Source organism: Oncorhynchus kisutch, linkage group LG8 (assembly GCF_002021735.2).
Source record: "Oncorhynchus kisutch isolate 150728-3 linkage group LG8, Okis_V2, whole genome shotgun sequence".
NCBI lineage: Eukaryota > Metazoa > Chordata > Actinopteri > Salmoniformes > Salmonidae > Oncorhynchus > Oncorhynchus kisutch.
The window spans coordinates 71,635,025-71,657,152 of NC_034181.2; the positions used below are offsets into that span (position 1 = coordinate 71,635,025).

The 22,128-nt window shown below is 41.5% G+C and overlaps 2 protein-coding genes across 2 annotated transcripts; both read left to right on the forward strand.

Moving 5' to 3' along the window:
• Positions 1 to 11,992: 11,992 nt before the first annotated feature.
• On the forward strand, positions 11,993 to 16,021 carry LOC109881448 (ferritin, heavy subunit-like). The gene is made up of 5 exons (XM_020473581.2): positions 11,993 to 12,229; positions 14,193 to 14,295; positions 14,595 to 14,741; positions 15,160 to 15,285; positions 15,633 to 16,021. The coding sequence occupies exons 2-5, from the start codon at positions 14,197 to 14,199 to the stop codon at positions 15,789 to 15,791; spliced, it is 531 nt and encodes a 176-aa protein (XP_020329170.1). The 5' UTR covers positions 11,993 to 12,229; positions 14,193 to 14,196; the 3' UTR covers positions 15,792 to 16,021.
• Positions 16,022 to 20,839: 4,818 nt separating this feature from the next.
• Positions 20,840 to 22,098, forward strand: LOC109887160 (serum amyloid A-5 protein). Its single transcript, XM_020478634.2, has 4 exons — positions 20,840 to 21,003; positions 21,119 to 21,224; positions 21,433 to 21,571; positions 21,777 to 22,098. Exons 2-4 carry the CDS (start codon positions 21,137 to 21,139, stop codon positions 21,913 to 21,915), a joined length of 366 nt encoding a protein of 121 aa, XP_020334223.1. The 5' UTR covers positions 20,840 to 21,003; positions 21,119 to 21,136; the 3' UTR covers positions 21,916 to 22,098.
• Positions 22,099 to 22,128: the final 30 nt, after the last annotated feature.

Below are 22,128 nucleotides of genomic sequence, written 5' to 3' on the forward strand. Positions count from 1 at the left end.
GTTACATAGAATTTTTCAGTAAAACTTCTTCAGTGCTCTTCCATATCACTCCTTATCCTCAGCAATGTTGTTCACAGCCAAGGCATTCCAGAACTGCCTTCGATTTGCAGGCATCAGATGACATAGCTTGGTGATTATGTCCAGCTTCTTCTTCTATCCCGCTATCCTGTGTACGTAGTGTCGAGGGTGTCTCTAGAGTGACTCTTCATGATAAAGTCAAGCTCTGTGAAGTCCTTTTCTTCATGGGAGACTTTGTAGAAGAGGCTCCTGGATCCACGTCTCAACTGGATCTCAGCCATCTCTGCCAGCTTTGGTGCTGCTGCCTTCTTCAGCTTGATGATGGAATGGCCAGCTTTCCATGCCCTGATGTTTTCCTTTTTCATTTCAACCACCTCCACCTTGCCTGCATTGGAAGTGGCGACCACATGGAGGAAGTCCCCAAAGTTGTACACCACACCTGCAGGTTGAGCTTTCATTTCCTGTTCCATGCCATGGTGGAAACTGTCTGCACTCATGAAGGTGTGTCCTGGCTCGAAGAAGTTGAGGGTGATGTTCTCCATCAAAGTTGAGTCAGCATTGACAACACTCACCAGTGATGTTAGGAGGCACCAGTTTTTGTTTTGAGAAGTGCAGTTATCCACCCAATACACTGCATGCTTGACATCTCTCTCATTCTCCAGTGCTGTTACGTAAGATGAAGTAATCTCCTCTGCCTTCCGAACAGCTGTTCCTTCATGCCATACCACTGAGATTGTTTACTTCTTCTTTTGAGACTTCTTTCCAATGGTGGTGAATGTCTCGTGATAGGCAACGATTCTTCTTGTAAACAATGCTGTTTTCACACCTGGCATGTGAGGGAGCATGGTGACTTTTTGCATATCAACGCTCCTCACAGACCAATCCTCAGGCCAATCTTTCTGTGCATCAGCCTGGTAATGGCTTCTGCTCTGCCCTGCAGACTTCTTATGTTCCTCATATTTCCTACATTGCATGAAGTCGGGGTTGGTGATGGTGAATTCAGGTGCTGCATGGCTGTTGTCTTGGCAGGCTTGGGTTTCTATGGCCTCATTCTCCCTGTGCTCCATCTTCAGATGATGACCCTGTACCAAACAGAGCTCGCACTCCTCCTCTCCAAGCTTCACAAAGCTGATGTTCCTTCCCTTTACCGCCTTGCGATAGGTTTCCTAACCGCAGCTGGCCTTTTTGTTCTTCTCCTTGTAGTCATTATGCATGAACCGAATATTGACGTCACTAGGTAGGTAGAGGCGATGTGGGGCATGCTCTCGTCTGTAATGGCTGATTTGGGGATGGAAGGACTCAATGTGTTGCAGGATTGGATTCATGTTCAATTTGCTCGCTGAAGCTATCTTTCCCCTCTGATCCTTTGGTGGAATCAGTTTGGTGGTGATTGACTTGCCCATCATCGTGACAATCAGCCTGTCATTTTTGGGATGGTAGCCAAATGTTGTCAGAAAAAAACACTTTGCATACCTGTTGTGCAGAACCGCTCTGGTTTGGAAGATTGTACAGAAACGACCTGCTGCATCGACTGTCAGCACCAACAGTGATATTTTTCTTAGATTGCTGTGCCACCATGTGGAAGATCCATGTCCTCTTCTCCTTATACTTATACTATCTCCCAATACTTTTCCCATATTTCCTTTTGCCTACCCTGTGAAATATTCTGAGTATGTTGGCTCTTGCATTTGGGACCACATGGCTTACAAATTGGTGGAATCTTGGATTTCTTGTTTGATAGGATGTCTGGATCAACTTTAAAACCAATTACATTTTATAACCTATGTTTCAGTACCCTCATTAACTGTCAGTTCATGACATCAATATACACTGAGTGTACAAAAAATATGTGTGTGTTGACACATTGTCATGAGTGTGTGCTGCAATACCACTGGTGACATTGTGGCCTCATTGAAAGAGTGTGTGCGTTAGTGGTGCACGTCTCAGCTGTTGGTTCACCCACCCACTAATACCCCCCCCCCCCCCCCCCCCCCCCCCCCCGACTGTATGTGATAAAGTATATATGTGATAACGGCCCGCACCCAACCCCTTACGCTTGATCCAAAAATGTGGTCATAGGTATTCTTCGTATGGAGGGTGTGACGCAATTGCGGAGCCGCCGGAGGCATGCAGAGGCCAAATCAAAATCCATACCGCATTGTCGTGCGTCTCTCAAATTGTGTAACAATGCGGGGGGCTCCGTATAGCTCCGCATTGACATTATTGGTTGACTGTAGGTGGAGGCGGGAGGTCCAGTATAAACACAAACTCACTTCCTTGACAACTTCCTTCACAATAGCTCTGCTCCGCTAAGCGCAAGAAGAATGAAAGTCCTGACGTCTGCGGCTGCTGCATCGCAGTAAATGCTGTACAGCCACTTCAGATGGCGGATTGACCACGCAGAGCCTATAACCCGCAAATATACACTGAGTGTACAAAACAACACCTGCTCTTTCCATGACATAGACTGACCAGGTGAATCCAGGTGAAATCTATGATACGTTATTGATGTCACCTTTAAATGTAAAATCCCTGGTTCTGGTACCGGTTCCGACCGACATTTTCGCAAATTAATAGTTCTGTGGACACCATAGATCAAAATGGCTTGCATTGAGTGATAGCCATGGTTCCAACTGACATTGTATGATATTTATTGAACCTGTATGACACAGGATGTGAAATCTGAAAACACTTGAAACTCTTCTGACAGTCCAGCAACTCCTTCACTCATGCCACCAAACATACCCTCATAAAACTGACTATCCTACCGATCCTCGACTTCGGCGATGTAATTTACAAAATAGCCTCCAACACTCTACTCAGCAAACTGGATGCAGTCTATCACATGTGCCATCCGTTTTGCCCCCAAAGCCCCATATACCACCCACCACTGCGACCTGTATGCTCTCATCGGCTGGCCCTCGCTACATATTCGTCGCCAGACCCACTGGCTCCAGGTCATCTATAAATCTTTGCTAGGTAAAGCTCCGCCTTATCCCAACTCACTGGTCTCGATAACAACACCCACCCGTAGCACGCGCTCCAGTAGGTATATCTCACTGGTCATCCCCAAAGCCAACACCTCCTTTGGCCACCTTTCCTTCCAGTTTTCTGCTGCCAATGACTGGAAAGAATTGCAAAAATTACTGAAGTTGGAGACTTATATCTCACCCACTAACTTTAAACATCAGCTATCTGAGCAGCTAACCGATCGCTGCAGCTGTACACAGCCCATATGTAAATAGCCCATCCAATCTACCTACCTCATCCTCATATTGTTTTTATTACCTTTTTTGCTCTTTTGCACACCAGTATTTCTACTTGCACATCATCATCTGCACATCTATCACTCCAGTGTCAATTTTCTTCATTCTAATTACTTTGCCACTATGGCCTATTTATTGCCTTACCTCCTCACGCCATTTGCACACACTGTATATAGACTTTAAAAAAATATTGTATTATTGACTGTACGTTTGTTTATTCCATGTGAAACTCTGTGTTGTTGTTTGTGTTGCACTGCTTTGCTTTATTTTGGCCAAGTCGCAGTTGTAAATGAGAACTTGTTCGCAAATGGACTACCTGGTTAAATAAAGGTGAAATAAAACAAATCAAAAACTCCTGGCTGAACCCTACCTCAGCCACTGACAAAACACATGCCTGATTCTTAAAAGACTCTACATGGTCAATCCAATGTCTGCAGTGGCCGTACAGCATTTATACTTCTTGCCTTTGCTGCGCAGATCAGAGCTGTTGTCAAGGAAGTTGTTTACAGGACCTCCCGTCCTCACCTTCCGTCAACCAATGTCAATGCGGAGCTATACAGAGCCATTCGCATTGTTATAACATTTGGAGAGACGCATGGCAATGCGCATTTTGGCCTCTGCATGCCTCCACAGGTCGCTGCAATTGCTTCACACCATCCATTCCACGTCCCCGGCCACATTATTTGACCAAGCATACATTGGCTTTGAGCCTACATTGTAGAGTAGCATGAGAGAGTGGTTAAATCACTGTAGCACATTCAGAGATCGATTTATAGCCATTCATCTAAAATAATTCATAGATTTTAAACAAAAAACACTTTCTGTTTGTCATAAATGGATAAGATTTAATGAGTTCAGGAAGCCAAGCTAGATGGGGGCAGACGTTTTGATCAAGAGAGACCTTTAGAAAATATGCACATTTTCTCGAACACTAAACATACAAATATGTATTTTACAGTTATAAAGAAGGTGACATCTTATAGTTAGTAATTTTATTTGATTATGTAAAGCATATAAATCAAGTCTTATTCTTACAGTTTTGTTGAATAGGAAATACATCATAAAATATTTAATATTTTTATCATATTTGTACTATTTACTTGAGCTTGTGTCCTCACAAGTGACCACACCTCAGCAATTTATAATCATTTTTTATTATTATTATTATTTAGAAAGTTGAGATTTGAACCTTTCTTGGGGTATGCAGCATTACTAGTTATTGTTTATGACCCTCTCATGATAAACAATTACTTTTGGGGATTACGTAGACTACATTTTGTTACATTTAACTGGTTAAATCTGCTTCAATCAGTGTAGATGAAGGGAAGGAGACAGATTAAAGGATTTTAAAGTCTTGAGACAATTGAGACATGGATTGTGTATGTATGCCATTCAGAGGGTGAATGGGCAAGACAAAAGTTTACTCACAGACATTATTATAACGGTTTTCGAAACTTCAGAGTGTTTTCTATCCAATGCTACCAATTACAGTGGGGAAAAAAAGTATTTATTCGGCCACCAATTGTGCAAGTTCTCCCACTTAAAAAGATGAGAGAGGCCTGTAATTTTCATCATAGTGTCACGACTTCTACCGAAGGTAACTCCTCTCCCTGTTCGGGCGGCGCTCGGCGATCGGCGTCGCCGGTCTACTAGCCGCTACCGATCCCTTTTTCTTTTTCTGGTTGTTTTGTCTGTGTTCCTTTTCACACCTGGGGCCTGTTGCACAAAAGTAGAATTAAGACATCCGGGATAAATGACTCAGCTGAGCTCAATGAAGCCAAAACATGTGCGTCCAGGCTTAATTGGTTGCACAAAGACCAAGCCAGGATGAGCAGACACGGATTCATTAAGCCAGGTGAAACCAATCCTGGATAGGTGCGCGCTCACGGCTCACTCAAATAGACCCCGCCACAGATCACAGATTAACTGATTTACCATGGCAACTAGAGCCGCGTACTTTTCCCCGTCGGAAGCACAAATCCTCATGGAGGCATACGAGGAGGTAAAAGATATAATTAAGAAGAAAGGCAACACCGCCACAGTGATAAAGCAAAGAGAAAAAGCGTGGCAAAGTATTGCAGACCGCCTGAATGCGTAAGTAGTGCACAATTACACACTCACCGCTCCGCTGAAACATCACAATTACAATTCAAATATTTAATTCACATCTCCAAAAATGCAGTTGTACTGTAATTATGAAACGGTTAAATTTTTTATTGAAATGCACTGCAGATATGAGTGAAATTGTGTAAAGTAACTCCATCACACTGTATAAAGCTATGATACATTTTTTGATATTTTTACTGAAAACAAGACAAAAATACCAAGTAATTTTTTGCAGTGTGACTCCATTAAATGTGTGTGTGTGTGTGTGTGTGTGTGTGTAGATTAAACATGAACGGGCCAAAACGGACATGGCAGCAGGTCAAAATCAAATACAAGAACATTCTGCAGAATGGTATGGTCCCTGACTAATATTTAACAAAGCACAAGCATATATTGTACCCAGAAGGTGCCTGCTCACACATTGTCTGCACTGTTTTAGCAGTGAAAAAGAATACCCACAGACAAGGCACGGGTGGTGGGTCACCAAAGGCTGACCTTACCCCAGCAGAGGACATGGCCTTGGAGCTAAATAAAGGCAGGCCCGTCTTAGAGGGGATCCCTGGGGGGAAAGAGACGAGCATAGGTTCCTCCCAAGATGCCACCCGCTTCATTCAAGGTATGTCCTTCCATCTCTACATGGGATACAACCACATTCATATTGAATCAATTTGGACTGTCTGACTTTGGTTTACCTATTGCCTTGCAGTGTCTGGCAGCACTGTGTTCCTGTTAGAGCCACCAGCACAAGCACCAGACGATGCTGATCCAGTGAGTACTCCATCAAAGGCATACTGTAGGCCTGGCATGTCTTGTCTACTAGCTTCAATATGAATCCGATTAAATGTGATAGGGTGAAGGCCCCAGTGCAGCAGCAACAGCACATGATGGAGACGATGATGAGGAGGAGACCATCTCTCTGGATTCCAGAAGGCATGAGGTATCATGTTAAGACTGTGAAAGTACTATTTACTCTACAATGGTGAGGAGTCCTCATCAAAATCAAAAAATCTAATTTCTTTTACAGGACCCAGATGCTATACAGTGGGAAAACCAGCCTGGCAACATAGTGCGTATTAATAAAAGGACACCACATCCTGCCAAATTCCAGCTGCGCTAATTGTATTGTGTTCACAGAGCTCACAAGCTATCAGAAAGTTGTATGGCAACCACCTCCGGCGCCAAATAGAACTGGCAGACATAGACATTCAGTGCAAGAAGAAAAAGATGGAAAATCTTGCACTGGAGTTCGAAATAAAAAAGAGGACAATTAGGAAACTGGACCTTGAAATAAAAAAACTTGAGAGGGAGGTGAGATATGCCTTCAATGTACACTGTATGCTAACTGTAACACAAATGTATTAATCATTATTTTTCTTTCCTCCCCCAGCTCCAAGAAGATGACACAGCTCAAAATAAAAATTAGGTATATTCTCGTAAAGTCAAGTGAGCCATGACATATGAGCTCTTATTGTGAGCACACAGGACGGTGGCATCTTTCTAAGGTTTTTTTTATTTTCCCAGCAATCAGTACAACCAAGTCATCGTTATAAGGCATCGCCCTCTTTTGCCCACCACCCCAGCACCAGGTGTGGCCACTAGCCTATATGAAGGCCCAAAATTGTGTGTTCCTTTCTGCTCTGACAATGGCATGCCCATTCGTGCGAGATGTGGTGGATGAAGAAGCACTTGTGCTGAGGAGAGCCTTCAGGCGAGAAAGGGTCTTCAGGGACCGGTTGGACCCACTGGCCTTCCCTGATGACCATCTATATGAAAGATACAGGTTTTCTGCAGATGGCATCAGGTATCTATGCAGACTACTGGGTCCCAGGATTAAGCACCGCACTGCACGGAGCCATGCACTGAGTGTGGAGCAAATGGTTTGTGTGGCCTTGCGCTTTTTTGCTAGTGGAGCCTTCCTGTACTCAGTGGGGGATGCAGAACAGCTGAACAAGGCCACAATTTGCCGCACAATAAGGAGTGTGTGTCTGGCTATCAAAGCATTAGCAGATGTCTTCATCTCCTTCCCTGGCCACAGAAGACTCTGTGACATCAAAGAGGAGTTCTATAGGATTGCAGGTAAGAGGATCTACAAATTACAGGACAACTGTTAACACATAGTAGGATACTCATTACTTTGTGTGACAGGTTTCCCCAATGTCATTGGTGCAGTGGACTGCACACACATGGATAAAAGCCCCCTCAGGTGCCCATGAGGCCGATTTTGTGAATAGGAAATCCTTTCACAGCATTAATGTTCAGGTGAACATAACTTTTTGATATTGTCCATTGACGAACACTCTGCATTGCCAGTGATGTGCATTGATTGGTGTAATATTCCTCATCTTATGATTTCAGATGGTCTGCAATGCTGACTGTGTGATCAGCAATGTTGTGGCAAAATGGCCTGGCTCAGTCCATGACTCCAGAATCTTTCGGGCCTCTGAAATTTATCAGTGCCTATCACAAGGTAAGCCACACAACCCCCATTTATAACCATCATGGCTGTGTCAAGAATATCACTGTGTTTATGAGGTAGTAATGATGAGATTTTGTGTTGACAGGTGAATTCTCTGGTGTGTTGCTGGGAGACAGGGGGTATGGCTGCCAGCCTTTTCTCCTGACACCTTTCACAGACCCCCAGGAAGCACAGCAGGCCTACAACCATGCCCATGCCAGGACCAGGGCCAGAGTTTAAATGACCTTTGGCCTCCTGAAGGCACGCTTTCACTGCCTTCACAAATTAAGGGTCAGCCCTGTTAGGGCATGTGATATTACTGTGGCTTGTGCTGTCCTCCACAATGTGGCCTGCCTGAGGAAGGAGAGGGCCCCCAGAGTGCCACCAGCCATGGACTGGGACAATCCGGCAATCTTCCCTGATGACGACAGTGGTCGGCTGCTGAGGGACCAATGTGTTGAATTATTTTAGTTAGTATGTGTGCTTTCAATTTTGGTTAAATATGTCCTGCGGTGGCAGAGGAATTTGGTTTTTTTTGGGTTTGTTTTTTGACGAATTTGGCCTCTTATGATGATTGTGCGGTATACTGTGTGTAATACAAGGCTGCAGGGAGGCTACTGCATCCATTCATTTGTCTGTTCAGTTGATGTGTATGGATTTGTCCTGCATTTATTTTAGTGTGCAGGGTGTGTTATATACAGACCTTTGAATGTGTATGTATCATTTTGTATAATATGCTTGGATTCTGTGCTTTCCATCTTGTAGAGTCACTGTGACTTCAGTTTCGAAAGGAGCTGATGGTTTACCTGCTTTGTTTTGTCCTTATTCAATAAAGGAACAATGTTACACATTGTGTTTTTATATTCATATGGAATGTGTATTTGTTTATATGACAGAGTACTAGGGCCACACTGAAGAAAAAGGATACATTTATGACTTTGAGGCTGGTTCTTTCTGCAGAAAAGCTACATATTGTTTTGATACTTATGACAATGTGATACTTAATATTCTGGCACATCAGCATGTCTTTGTTTATGAAACCATACTGAAGTACAATTTCACGAAATGCCCCACATCTGTCATTTTAACAACTGTCCTCCTTTAAAACAACTGGTTACAATATTATGACTTGTGTTTTTTTTCCCCTCTGTGGCCCTAATATTCTATTTTATATATAGTCTATGGGAAACTGTAAATTATCTAATGATAGCAACATCTAAAAATCTTTTTTTATCCAAAATCATTGAAATTAATGATCACAAACGTTTAAATAATAAGTGGGTCTAGTTATATGTGATAACAATGTATAGTGAGCAGTGAAATAACTATTGGTTTCCATTTGTGGTGACTGCTGACTGACATTAGGGATGAGATTAAATAGATCCTGGAATTTAGCCTGGTCTGGAGCAGGCTAGCTCCACAGAATAAATCTCCATGGTAATTTATACCATAACATATCCTCCTGCCCCCTATCCATCTTTAGTGCAACCGGATTACGGATCAATTGAGCCAGGATCACCAAGATATCCTGGCTTAATCCCTTATCCTAGTTTTGTGCAACAGGCCCCTGGTTTTCAATTGCTTTGATTTCTGTTGGTATATAGGGCACCTGTTACCTGCCGTAATTCGTGCAGGATTAGATTTGTGTGTATTGCGCTCGATTGTATTTGATGTTTGTTTTTTTCGCTATTACGCACGTGTATGTAAAGTGTCGGAACTGTGTTTGTTCCTCCGTGTGTTTGCACGAGTATTCGAGAGCGTAGTTTTGGGATTTTTTTCTGTGCCGTTTGTATTGGTGGACTATATTATTAAAACACGCTTCTCAGACATCCCTGCTCTCCTGCGCCTGACTCCTACACCTCTCACCAAGACACATGTTATCACACATAGGTACACTTCAACTATGACTATGACAGAGAAAAAAAATCCAGAAAATCACATTGTAGGATTTTTAATGAATTTATTTGCAAATTATGGTGGAAAATTTGCTGCAGGAGGGACTGGTGCATTTCACAAAATAGATGGCTTCATGAGGCAGGAAAATTATGTGAATACATTGAAGCAACATCTCAAAACATAAGTCAGAAAGTTAAAGCTTGGTCGCAAATGGGTCTTCCAAATGGACAATGACCTCAAGCATCCTTCCAAAGTTGTGGCAAAACGGCTTAAGGAAAACAAAGTCAAGGTATTGGAGTGGCCACCACAAAGCCCTGACTTCAATCCTACAGAAAGTGTGTGGGCAGAACTGAAAAACCATGTGCGAGCAAGGAGGCCTACAAACCTGACTCAGTTTCACCAGCTCTGTCAGGAGGAATGGGCCAAAATTCACCCAACTTATTGTGGGAAGCTTGTGGAAGGCTAACTGAAACGTTTGACCCAAGTTAAACAATTTAAAGGCAATGCTACCAAATACTAATTGAGTGTATGTAAACTTCTGACCCACTGGAAATGTGATGAAAGAAATAAAAGCTGAAATGAATCATTCTCTCTACTATTATTCTGACATTTCACATTCTTAAAATAAAGTGGTGATCCTAACTGACCTAAAACAGGACATTTGTCCTGGATTAAACGTCAGGAATTGTGAAAAACTGAGTTTAAATGTATTTGGCTAAGGTGTATGTAAACTTCTGACTTCCACTGTATAGCACATGATATGCTTCCTAGCATTGGGAGGAAGTGTATGTTGAATGACATTAATTGAAAAGTGCAAATGAGAGATTGTGAGACCTAGCGGCAAAGGAAACGAGACAGTCTTATTTATGGGTTGGATTTTCAACCAATGTTTATGGCATTATGTTGCAGCATTTTCTGTTGTGATTATATGATACACTGTATGACAATGACCCAGCAGTCCTCTGCTCTGGATGGCTGACCGTCTGGTACACACAGTGGTTATTAACTGTGTGTAGCATACCAGACAGACAGAGAGAACTGTGGTGATGATAGTACTGTTTATCTGCTACAGCTGTTCAGTGTCATGTAGTGTCAGTATTTAGTCACATGGTGATGGTTCTTCCCATTATTTAAAATCAAGTCTAGCCTGAAACTTGTAGCCACACAACAGTAATCAAATAATTCATAATGGTTTTGTATACTTATCTGAATTTGCCCTATTTTTCCACCATGATAATGCCAATCAACTAAGTAGGACTACACCATAAATAAGTAATTTCACTGCTGGTATCTCATTCATGTGGCCACAGTTAGACTCTCTTAACCTATTTTAATGTGATTTTAATGTGTGGCATCCATTGTGTTTGGGATTCTGAGATATTTTGTGTCGATCAGACTATGACATCTGTTCTGCTGTTGTCACTTCTGGGAAATTAAAATACCCTCTTCAAAATACCTGTTACGTAATATCATGAATTGTCAGCATCTCTGCTAAGAAAATGTGGTCTACCTGACTGTTTAGTGTATTGTTAAGTTCCTTATTTGATTAATCCTGTTAATTGTGTAAGGCCAGCCGTTTTTAAAGTGTGACCTGACCAGGGAAAAACTCTGGGTCGATCCTTGGGAGCCTTAGCCTAGTATTTTTTTGGTTTTGTCTGGTGGTCTGGAAAAACTCTAGGCCAGGGATTATCAACTAGATTCAGCGGCGGGCCGATTTCTTCTTGAGTGGTGCTGGAACATAGACTGCAAATTGACTGCAAGAAGCCCAAGAAGATATAATATTTGGCTAAAACATAATTATTTCAAACCTTGCTTGTATATGATCTCTCTATTATGGTTGAAAATAATTTTAAGGCATTCAGCAGACACTCTTATCAAGAACAATTAGGCTTATGTGCCTTGCTCAAGGGGAAAGATATCATTTTCACCTAGTTGGCTCGGGATTCGAACTAGCAATCTTTCAGTTACTGCCCCAGCGCTCTTAACCGCCAGGCTACCTGTCACCCAGATTGCTCAAATAAAAATCACTTGAAGCGGGCCGCCAGTTGGGGAACCCTGCTCTAAGCTCTACTCATGTGATACCATTTTCATCCGTTTGCTATGGCTCACTGAGTGAGAAAGGATTTCAAACAAGTGCCTTGCTTTACCATATAGTTTACACAAGGTTGACCGAATAGAGTAATATTTTATATGAAAAAATGATGTGCTTTGACAGTCCCTCTATGCGCCAATCTCCTCCCCTTACTGCTTTTGACGACGTCATTCCCTATTTAACCACTGCGCAACGCTCACTATTATCAGTTTGCAGACGAGAGTAAAGGTTACCTGCTTCAACAGTGCTTGAACGGCAACCTTCTACTCTTTCGAAGCAATTTATTTTTTGATATAATTCATCCCTTTTAAGCACCAAATTAGATCAAGCTACACATAACATTTCGGAACATCGTTAATACGAACAATTCGAATCACTCGGACCAGAAAAAACAAGGTAAGACAAATAACATATCTAGCTAAGAATAAATAAGTTACTTAACTAACGTTAGCTGGTTGGCATAATAGTTGGAAGGATTATGTAATTTAACGTAGTTGGCTAACCACTGCCGCCCAAGGCTGTACTAGTGAGGGTGGCTAGCTAACTACGTTAGGTACAAACTACGCTACCTACTGTAGCCAGCTAGTTAACGTTAAACGTTAACAAGCTTGCGACGATAACGTAATAACGCGGAGCAATCTTATAATGTTTAAATAGCTACTAGTAGTTAGCTAAGTTGTCTGTTATGGCGCGTTTTTTCGATATCACGGTGTTTTACTTCATGTCCTTGTTTTGCCAAATTCTGGCGTCCAGTATTGAACTCTTTTTCAGTGGTCTTCTCCTTGATTTGCCGTTGCGTCGTCACAGCACCAATTTAACTCGCTGCGACGTAGCGTTTTCGCCATCTCCTACGCACACCGCGCCCTTTGTTCTTCTCTGCCTGTTTCAGTGCGCTCTCGTTTGCGATAGAATTAAGTGGGGAAAGTCTCCAAATGCTATCAACTAAACAATGTCTGTCCGAACTCGCTAAATATTAATTGGCAACACTGATGGCCTTGGTCGGTCAAGTGCGACGATCTATTATATTGACAAGATGGTTGATTTAACAATGGAAATGCATGCCTTCAGAGGCGAGATGCATCTAGCCAATCTTTTGTAAAAAAGATCCATTCCCTCGTTAACAACCTAAACATTTTATATTCGCTCAAATAAACTTCATGTATCAAAATAGAATTTCAGTAAAAAAAAAAAAAACTATTTAATTGGGTTAGTCAGTTAAGGCCAAACCTGAGGCACTGAGATGCAATGCCTTTGACCACTGTGTGACATCAATATAATGCCGAACATTTATTTTACTGTCAAAATTGACTACAGTTTAAATGGGATAATTTGCCAGTCGGGTCAAACTGAGTTGTGAAACTTTTGGTTGTGACTGCATCCCTACATAATTTGAGTTTGGTTTTGTATCAATCCTGGCCACACCTGGCAGCCCGCATGTGATCATCAATTCGGAGTGCAGTTGCATGCAACCTTTCTAAATGTTGGTTTACTTCGGATATCCTTACAGGGCTAGTTGGGGACCTTCGCTAAGTTGGTGTACTGTATATGGGACTGTTTCTACATTTCAATGGCTTAACCTCAAACTAACTGAAATGTATACACATATTGAAAGCATTTCATGAGAACTAAAAGGTGTGCACAATAAATGTTGTTCCCATTTACACTGTAATTTATAGATGTTCCGAAGTAGCCCCAGAGGTTTATCGAAAGACCAACCCAAATCATAATTAGGACTCTTCCCACCTATCAAACCACACCCTGGAACCAATTCGTTTGAGTTCAGTCATAGCCGGTAGCACTTAATGAACCAAATCAAAAACAAGGCTATATCAGGAAGTGCAGTCGCCCTTATAGCAGACCATCTGCTTAATCTGTATGTATTTTGGGCGGTGTCGACCCTCTTACTTCCTCTCTGGGTGCGATGCGCATAGATACGGTCTAAGTATATAGCTAAATAGAGGAATATATTTGTTTCACTATTTAGTGGCAGCTGGATTTGCAATGACAACGACCTGCCCAAGTTGAAATGCATCAGTTGTTTTGATAGTTCCACACGGACACTGCGTGTGTGGAGAGGTGCAAGCTTCATAGAGTCCAAATACTTGCGAGACTCCTGCTCTTAGCCAACTAAAGGGCTACAGTGACACCTCATAACCAAACAAACCATTTATTTATTGCAAGGACTATGACCTGATGGCACCAACTTTCTGTAACGTTAGACTGTCTGACTCTTCAATAATTCAATCTTCACTTTGGCATCAGTGCCCTCCATGCTGTTTTAAGTGCCGGAATTCATTGAACCAGAGTGTCCGAAACATGCCTTCCTTTCCTCTTGACAGTTAATGTATTTCAATTTCAGAAGCATGCCTTCTGTGAGACAGAACTTCCATCAGGACTCTGAGGCTGCCATCAACCGGCAGATCAACCTGGAGCTGTACGCTTCCTATGTCTACCTGTCCATGGTAAGAGCAAGAGACTTGAATGGAGATGTAGTAGGGAAGAAGGGTTTGGCAAGCGTGGTCAAAGACACTTGTATGACTGATTAGATTACAGGTCCACGGAGTCATGCGGTGTAAAGTTTACACCCCATGAAGGTGCAGATGGGTGCGTTCAACACCCTGGCCTCTGGCACTCATTTTAATACTAGGACTGGGCGGCATGGCCTAAATCATCTTTGTTTTCGACCTTGTGTGATTAATTATTTTTTTTAGTTATATCACACGCTTTGAACTAAAGGTCTTTACTTTTCTCTCCGTCTCAGGCATATTACTTTGATCGTGATGACCAGGCCCTACACAACTTTGCCAAGTTTTTCAAGAACCAGTCCCACGAAGAGCGTGAGCATGCTGAGAAGCTGATGAAAGTTCAGAACCAGAGGGGAGGGAGAATTTTCCTGCAGGACATCAAGGTGATTGTGTGCGCAAGTGCTTGTGTGTACGTCCATGTTTTGCCTGTTAGGAAATGCGTGCTTTCAACAGGAGTTTAGTGTGGGGATATGGTAGTGCCCATCTAGGGAGGGCCAATGGGAGATTGAGGGTGTGGACCACTTATCTCTCACAGACATTTAAACTGCTGCCAGTGATCAAAACTGTCAGGGAAAAATGTGTAGTTGCAATGAGAGAACATTACACAGCAGCCATATTGGATCCTAGAGAAAGACAGACTTTGCTTACAGAGTAATGCAATGAGGGGTTAAGAAAACAAATGTTAAACTTGACTGATTGGCTGCTTAATAATGTGTACTCCAGTTTGTCTGACATAAGCTGGTGGGGGGTGGTGTGGAAGCACTACTGCTGTTCTAACAGCATATGTATGGCTTGTTCCAGAAACCAGAGAAGGATGAGTGGGTTAGTGGTGTGGAGGCCCTTGAGAGTGCCCTGCAGCTGGAGAAGAGTGTAAACCAGTCCCTGCTGGACCTGCACAAGGTCTGCTCTGAACACAACGACCCACATGTGAGTATTTGGAGAAAGGAACTATACAAAGGCAAAATACCATTGTTATTTTAACTGCAAGATGTTAAAAATGTCTGAGTAGTTTTAAATCTGAATCTAATCCACCCACATTTCACATAATTCAGGATATCATAAACAGTGCCCAAATATGAGAAGCCTGACCTACGTCATGTTTTTCCGTGTACACTTTCATCAGTTCAAGTCCAGTGGGGCACATGAAGGTTTTACTACTCTGGGTTGTAAAAAAAGAACACTAGATTATTCATCCCTGTTCTGTTTGAGGCATCACTCCACTGAGTTTTGCTTAACTGTTTGTCTTTGTGCTCTTGTCCTTTTCTTTTTCTCAGATGTGTGACTTCATTGAGACACACTACCTGGATGAGCAGGTGAAGTCTATAAAGGAGCTGGGTGACTGGGTGACCAACCTCCGCCGCATGGGTGCCCCGCAGAACGGCATGGCCGAGTACCTGTTTGACAAACACACTTTGGGGAAGGAGCGCGAATAGATAGACTCTCCATTTTCTTGCTGTAGTTCTGTCTTGCTTGAGAGATCTGACTAGTCTATTTTTGTCAGGGACTGGCATCAATAAAGTTTATCCTTAAATCCTTAGTTTGCACTAAGCTTCAACCTCCAGTTCCTATAAGCCAGTAGCTCTTTGCCTCTCCAAATTGACTGTATCCCCTGCTTTTGTTTTGATGGCAGTTGTTGTGAAATAAAAACCCTCTGGATTCTGAATTCTGCAGGTGTGTGTGTCTAAAGATTAGTCTAAATGGTCATCATTCAGATAGTTAAACAAAAACTGGTCTGACACAAAATGGATGGAATGAGGCCCATTCAAGAAGCTTGACTTGAGTGACTATTGATTAGAATGGCACTGATATTTCTCAAATTTAAGCAAATTCAGCTGATCCCATTGCAATAATATTAATGTGTGTGCAGGGCCCCAGTGATTCAATGCTCTTAAGAAACTGCAACACCCAGGTGGCTCTGAAAGGATTTAATAGAGTACACCAAACATTAGGAAAACCTTCCTAATATTGCTTTACTGTGTGTCTTTCAATGTATTGAGTTTCATTCCAATGCTTTATCCACCAATTTCATTCAAGTGCTTATGGATACCTTTGAGTAAAAATGTACTGTCCTCACGTTTCCATCCAACCTTATGTACATGTCGGAATTAAGATTGTTTTATTTTGTTGTGGCCCCCACAATTTAAGTTGCTCATCCCTGTTGTAGGCTATACCTGCACTGTATCTACGAGCTGTTGGCTTGAGTGCTTGTGTCAATACGAGTGGGCACCTTCGCTATATTAACTCAATATTTTATGTATAAAAAAAAAAACTCAATTTAAAATGTGGTGGAAACCAATTTAAGTCACTTGTGGTCAGAACCACCTATGCTTGTGCCTTTTTTCAATGCTAATTTGAATGTCATCGAACACAAGTGTCCCTTTTTTTTTCTCAAACATCCTTTCTGAATTTAAAAGTGAACTTCAAAGTAATCTATTTTGTCAAGTATCTAATCTGATTACAATTTTGCTAACGAAATGGATTATACTGTTTTTTGTAATCCTTTACACCCTGTGTACAGGGGGGTCTATGACATCCTATCTAGGGTTCTACATCTATGATCACCAATGTGTCATTTGTACTGTTCTTAAATATGTAGCCATATGGATATGTCACATTTGACTGACACATTGCAGTGGTACTGTTTTCTGAGAGGTGGATTTATGGCATTTTGCAACAGAATATGATAGTCTCTTTGAAATGAAACCATCTAATAGATTTCAAACAAATACACGTCTCATTTAATAACCATGCCCCGATGTGGAAAAACACATCTGTCTTTATTTCATGTCAACTGTCTATTTGGGGCTACGGTTTGTTTTGGACAGGACTATAGTAACACTGTCAAAAACAGGATGTGATGCTGAGGAAATTCCCGAAGTTTCATTTCCAGTCAGAACTGTTAGTCAAGGAGAACTGGCATCTCAGCTGGCTTCCACTGCCAACAAAACATTACTGTGCTGCAAGTGTTTAATGTTAAACTAAAACTGAAACTAAAACAAATATTAATCATGAAAAAAATGAATACTCATACATGACATGCACATACATTTATACTGACTACACACACTCATGAAACACTGCTGCTACTCTATTCATCATATATACTGATGCCTAGTCACCTTACCCTTATACATATCTACCTCAATCGATCCAGTATCCCTGCACATTGTAAATATGGTACTGGAACTGACCCTGTACATAGCATGCTTACTTTATCATCTTTTTATTTCCATATCTCGTGGGTTTTTGGTCTCCCTTGATTAATGCATTGTTAGGGTTAGAGCTCAAATTCTTATTTACAATGACAGCCTACCCCAGCCAAACCCAGATAACGCTGGGCCTATGGTGCACCGCCCTATTGGACTCCCAATCACAGCCGGATGTGATGCAGCCTGGATTCAAACCAGGGACTGCAGTGATGCCTCTAGCACTGAGATGCAGTGCCCAAACTGTACTTATGTATGTGACATTAAAACTTGAAACTGAAACTTGAAATAAAGTAATTCATAGACCTATTTGAAAAACTAAAAGTATTCTGAAACGTGGAATGACTCCAATGTAAAATTGGAGTCATGAGAAGGGCTAACCTATGACCTGACCCATCACGTTATATATTACTGCCCCCCAGTTATGACATCCCAAAAAACACACAAAAACTCTACAACCAATATTTCTTCTAGCCTCCCACAAATGCTTAATGCTCTTAACACTAAAACTGAAACAAAACAATATAAAAATGAAATATAAATATTTTTTATACAACTTAAACTAAATAAAGTTATGTAAAAACGAACAGAAATAAAAACATATAAAAACACATAACCTTGCTGTTTTGTCTCCACACTGACATGCTACCAACATGATGTCATCATGGCCATAAAAGTTTAAAACTAGTTTACATTTTTTCTTTTTTTTGTTACCTTTCAAAATGGTCTTATTTGGTGACACTTTACATTAAGGTACTATTTTAAGTGTGTTTTAAGTACATGTAACTGCCAAAATAAAGGAAACACTTGAATAAATGATGGATACAAAGTATATTGAAAGCAGGTTCTTCCACACAGGTGTGGTTCCTGAGTTAATTAAGCAATTAACGTCCCATCATGCTTAGGGTCATGTATAAAAATGCTGGGCAGGCCATTATTTTTGCTATCATGGCTATGCCCCGTAGGATGACATTTCCCCCATCCACAGTGGTCACTGATCTGGTTGGCTGAGCCATATACCATGGCTGTTTAAGTGACCAGATCTCAACCCAATTGAACACTTATGGGAGATTCTGGAGCAGCGCCTGAGACAGTGTTTTCCACCAAAAAACAATGATTTGCAATTGAGGACTAAAACTAAATAGGACAGTACAGTAAAGCATTAAAATCTGTATATTTTTTTCTGATGTGTTGTTGCTGACTAGAAGAGGCATTGTTAGTTAGCCATTCTCAAGAGGCCAGACAGGGGTTATATCCAGAAACTGGTAGGCCTCACTAGATGCTAAGAGGGCTATGTACTTTAAACTATCCATATACATTTTTGTTGTTGTTGCAGTATGCCCCATAAAAGCTCCCTGGTCTTTGTTATTGAATCTTTGTTTGAAATTCACTGCTTGATTAAGAGACCTTACAGATAATTGTATGTGTATGGTACAGAGATTAAGTAGTCATTCAAAAATCATGTTAAACACTACTGTTGCACACAGAATAAGTCGATGGAACTTATTATGTGACTTGTTAAGCACATTTTTACTCCTGAACACATTTAGGCTTGCCATAACAAAGAGATTGAATACTTAGTGACTCAAGACAATTCAGATTTTCATTTTGAATTAATTTGTAGAACTTTCTAAAACCCAAATTCCATGTTGACATTATGAGGTATTGTGTGTATGCCAGTGACATAACATCTTAATTGAAACATTTTACATTCAGGCTGTAACACAAAAAAATGTGGGAAAATAAATGGAGGTGAATACTTTCTGAAGGTACTGTACATGTCGACAGCAGAGGGAACACGTCCCATCCACATCCACGGGGCCGCAGTGGAGAAGGTGTAAAGCTTCAAGTTCCCCTGCTCAACAGCACTTCTTCAATCTTAGGAGGCTAAAGAAATCCAGCTAGGCCCCTAAGATCCTCACAAACTTTTACAGATGCACCATTGAGAGCATCCTGTCACTGCCTGGTTCGGCAACTGCACCACCCGCAACCGCAGGGCTCTCCAGAGGGTGGTGCGGTCTGCCCAACGCATCACCGGGGGCACAAGGCCTGCCCTCCAGGACACCTATAGCACCCGATGTCAAAAGAAGGCCAAAAAGATCATCAAAGACAACAACCACCCAAGTCACAGCCTGTTCACCTTGTTATCATCCAGAAGGCGAGGTCAGTACAGGTGCATCAAAGCTGGGACCGAGAGTCTGAAAAACAGCTTCTGTCTCAAGGCCATCAGACTGTTAAATAGCCATCCTTTGCCGGCCTCCACCCAGTACCCTACCCTGAACTTCGTCACTAGCTACCACCTGGTTACTCAACCCTACACCTTAGAGGCTGCTAACCTACATAGACATGGAATCACTGGTCACTTTAATAACGTTTACATACTGTTTTACTCATTTCATATGTACAGTATAGTACTGTATTCTAGTCAATGCCATCCAATTCAACTATTGCTATATATATACTATTCTATCCTACGTATTCTACCGATATACGAAATATTCGATCCACATACCGTCCATAATGTCTATACATCCCATCACATATATTTATATATATATATATATATATATATATTTATACTTCGGACTCCGACATTGCTTGCCGTAATTTTGATATGTTTCTTAATTCCATTATTTTACATTAGATCTGTGTATATTGCTGTAAATTGTTAGATATTACTGCACTGCTGGAGCTAAGAACACAAGTATTTTGCTACACCCGCAATGGCATCTGCTAAATATGTGTATGCGACCAATAAAATGTGATTTGATTTGTAAACAAGAGTAATTGTGACCAGTAGTAGGATAAACAGATAGATACTAATGGTAATGGAAAATCAATAACCAATGAACAGCAACATAGGTGTGAGGGGGAGCAGTGATTGTGTAAGATACAGGTGCAATCTGTACGATGTGGACATGTAAAGTGCTTTTCATGTCTATGTCTATTAAATACCTGTATTCTACCCTACTATAGTAGTCTATAATGAATCATACCATAAGGAATCATTCTCTCATATTAGGTGAGAGGTAAACGTTTGGAACCTCATCCATCATGACAATTACGACATTAAAAGCAGAAAAACAAACTGCATTGCCCCCATTAGTCTTATTAATGCTGACACATCCCATTTTGATGTCTTGGTTTTTAAAGCAGTAGGCCGAGTTACACAATTGAGGAGTATCCTCCTTATTGCCCAAGACTTCAGAGCAGGTAATCTAATTTTGTAATGACCTGGAAATTCCTCATCTTGTGTAGCAGACAGAAACTTCTGAGTGTAATAACTTGGGAGGACGAAGTTTGGGAATTCCAGCATTTGCAAAACTAAACTCCTCCTTGGTCTGAGTGGAATATAAGAACAAGCTGCGGACCATAAACCAACACAAAACACAAGGGAGATCAAACTGCCTGACTGACTAACTAACTAAGGAGCTGAAAGGTAAGAGATAACTCTGTTATATGAGGCGGTCACAGTTTAAATGTAATAAATTATCTGTAAATATGTTAGCAATTCATATAGTAGCCTACGTTCTCTCTCTCCATGTTTCTTTCAGTCTGTCACATCTGCAAGTATGAAGCTGCTTCTAGCTGGACTTGTTCTGACCCTTATTGTGGGGGCTCAAGCTCAGTGGTACCACTTCCCTGGTGAAGCTGCTCGAGGTCCGTTTATACACTTTAATCATTATTTCTTCATTGTTGACAGAAACAGATACACAAATCAAGAGTAACTAATCATTCAAGAGCAACAATGTACTGTATTCGAGGACTCCTTTAAAATCATTGTTGTTTCTTGAGGCTAGTGGTTTGAAATGTTGTAAAGTTCCTTGTAAGTGTCAAACTCAACATCCGTGTCCTCCTGACCCTGCAGGTGCTAGAGACATGTGGCGTGCATACGGCGACATGAAGGATGCCAACTGGAAAAACTCAGACAAGTACTTCCACGCTCGGGGCAACTATGATGCTGCCAGGAGAGGACCAGGGGGCAGGTGGGCAGCAACAGTCATCAGGTGGGTGATTCTCAAATATCTGAGAGACGCTTATAATGTGGTTCAGTTGCTCATCAAATTATCTGATCAAAAATTTCTCCATTTAGTTCTTTATGCCACATTTTGTAAAATAAATAAATAATAATGTCTGGTCAGAAAGACAATTTTACCATTATTGGTTCACTGTGGTTGATGTGTGACTTATGTAATATTTCTCCTCTCTCAGTGATGGCCGGGAGATGGTTCAGGGTTCCAGTGGTCGAGGACATGAGGACTCAGCAGCTGACCAGGAGGCTAACCGCTGGGGACGTAATGGAGGGGACCCCAACCGATTCAGACCCCAAGGACTCCCCAAGAACTACTGAACCTAAAAAAGGTGGTTACTAGCCAAACTGAAAGGACCACAAGCCAAACAACTATACTGCACTTAATTACTGCTTTTGGTTTTAAAAAAAAATATTCTCAAAAATGATTTTGCCCAAATGTTCTGATAATAGACAGGAACATGGTACTGAAACTTGCAAAAATAAAGTGATTACGCAACTAGAGACTGAATCTCTTTCTGTAATCAGTATGAT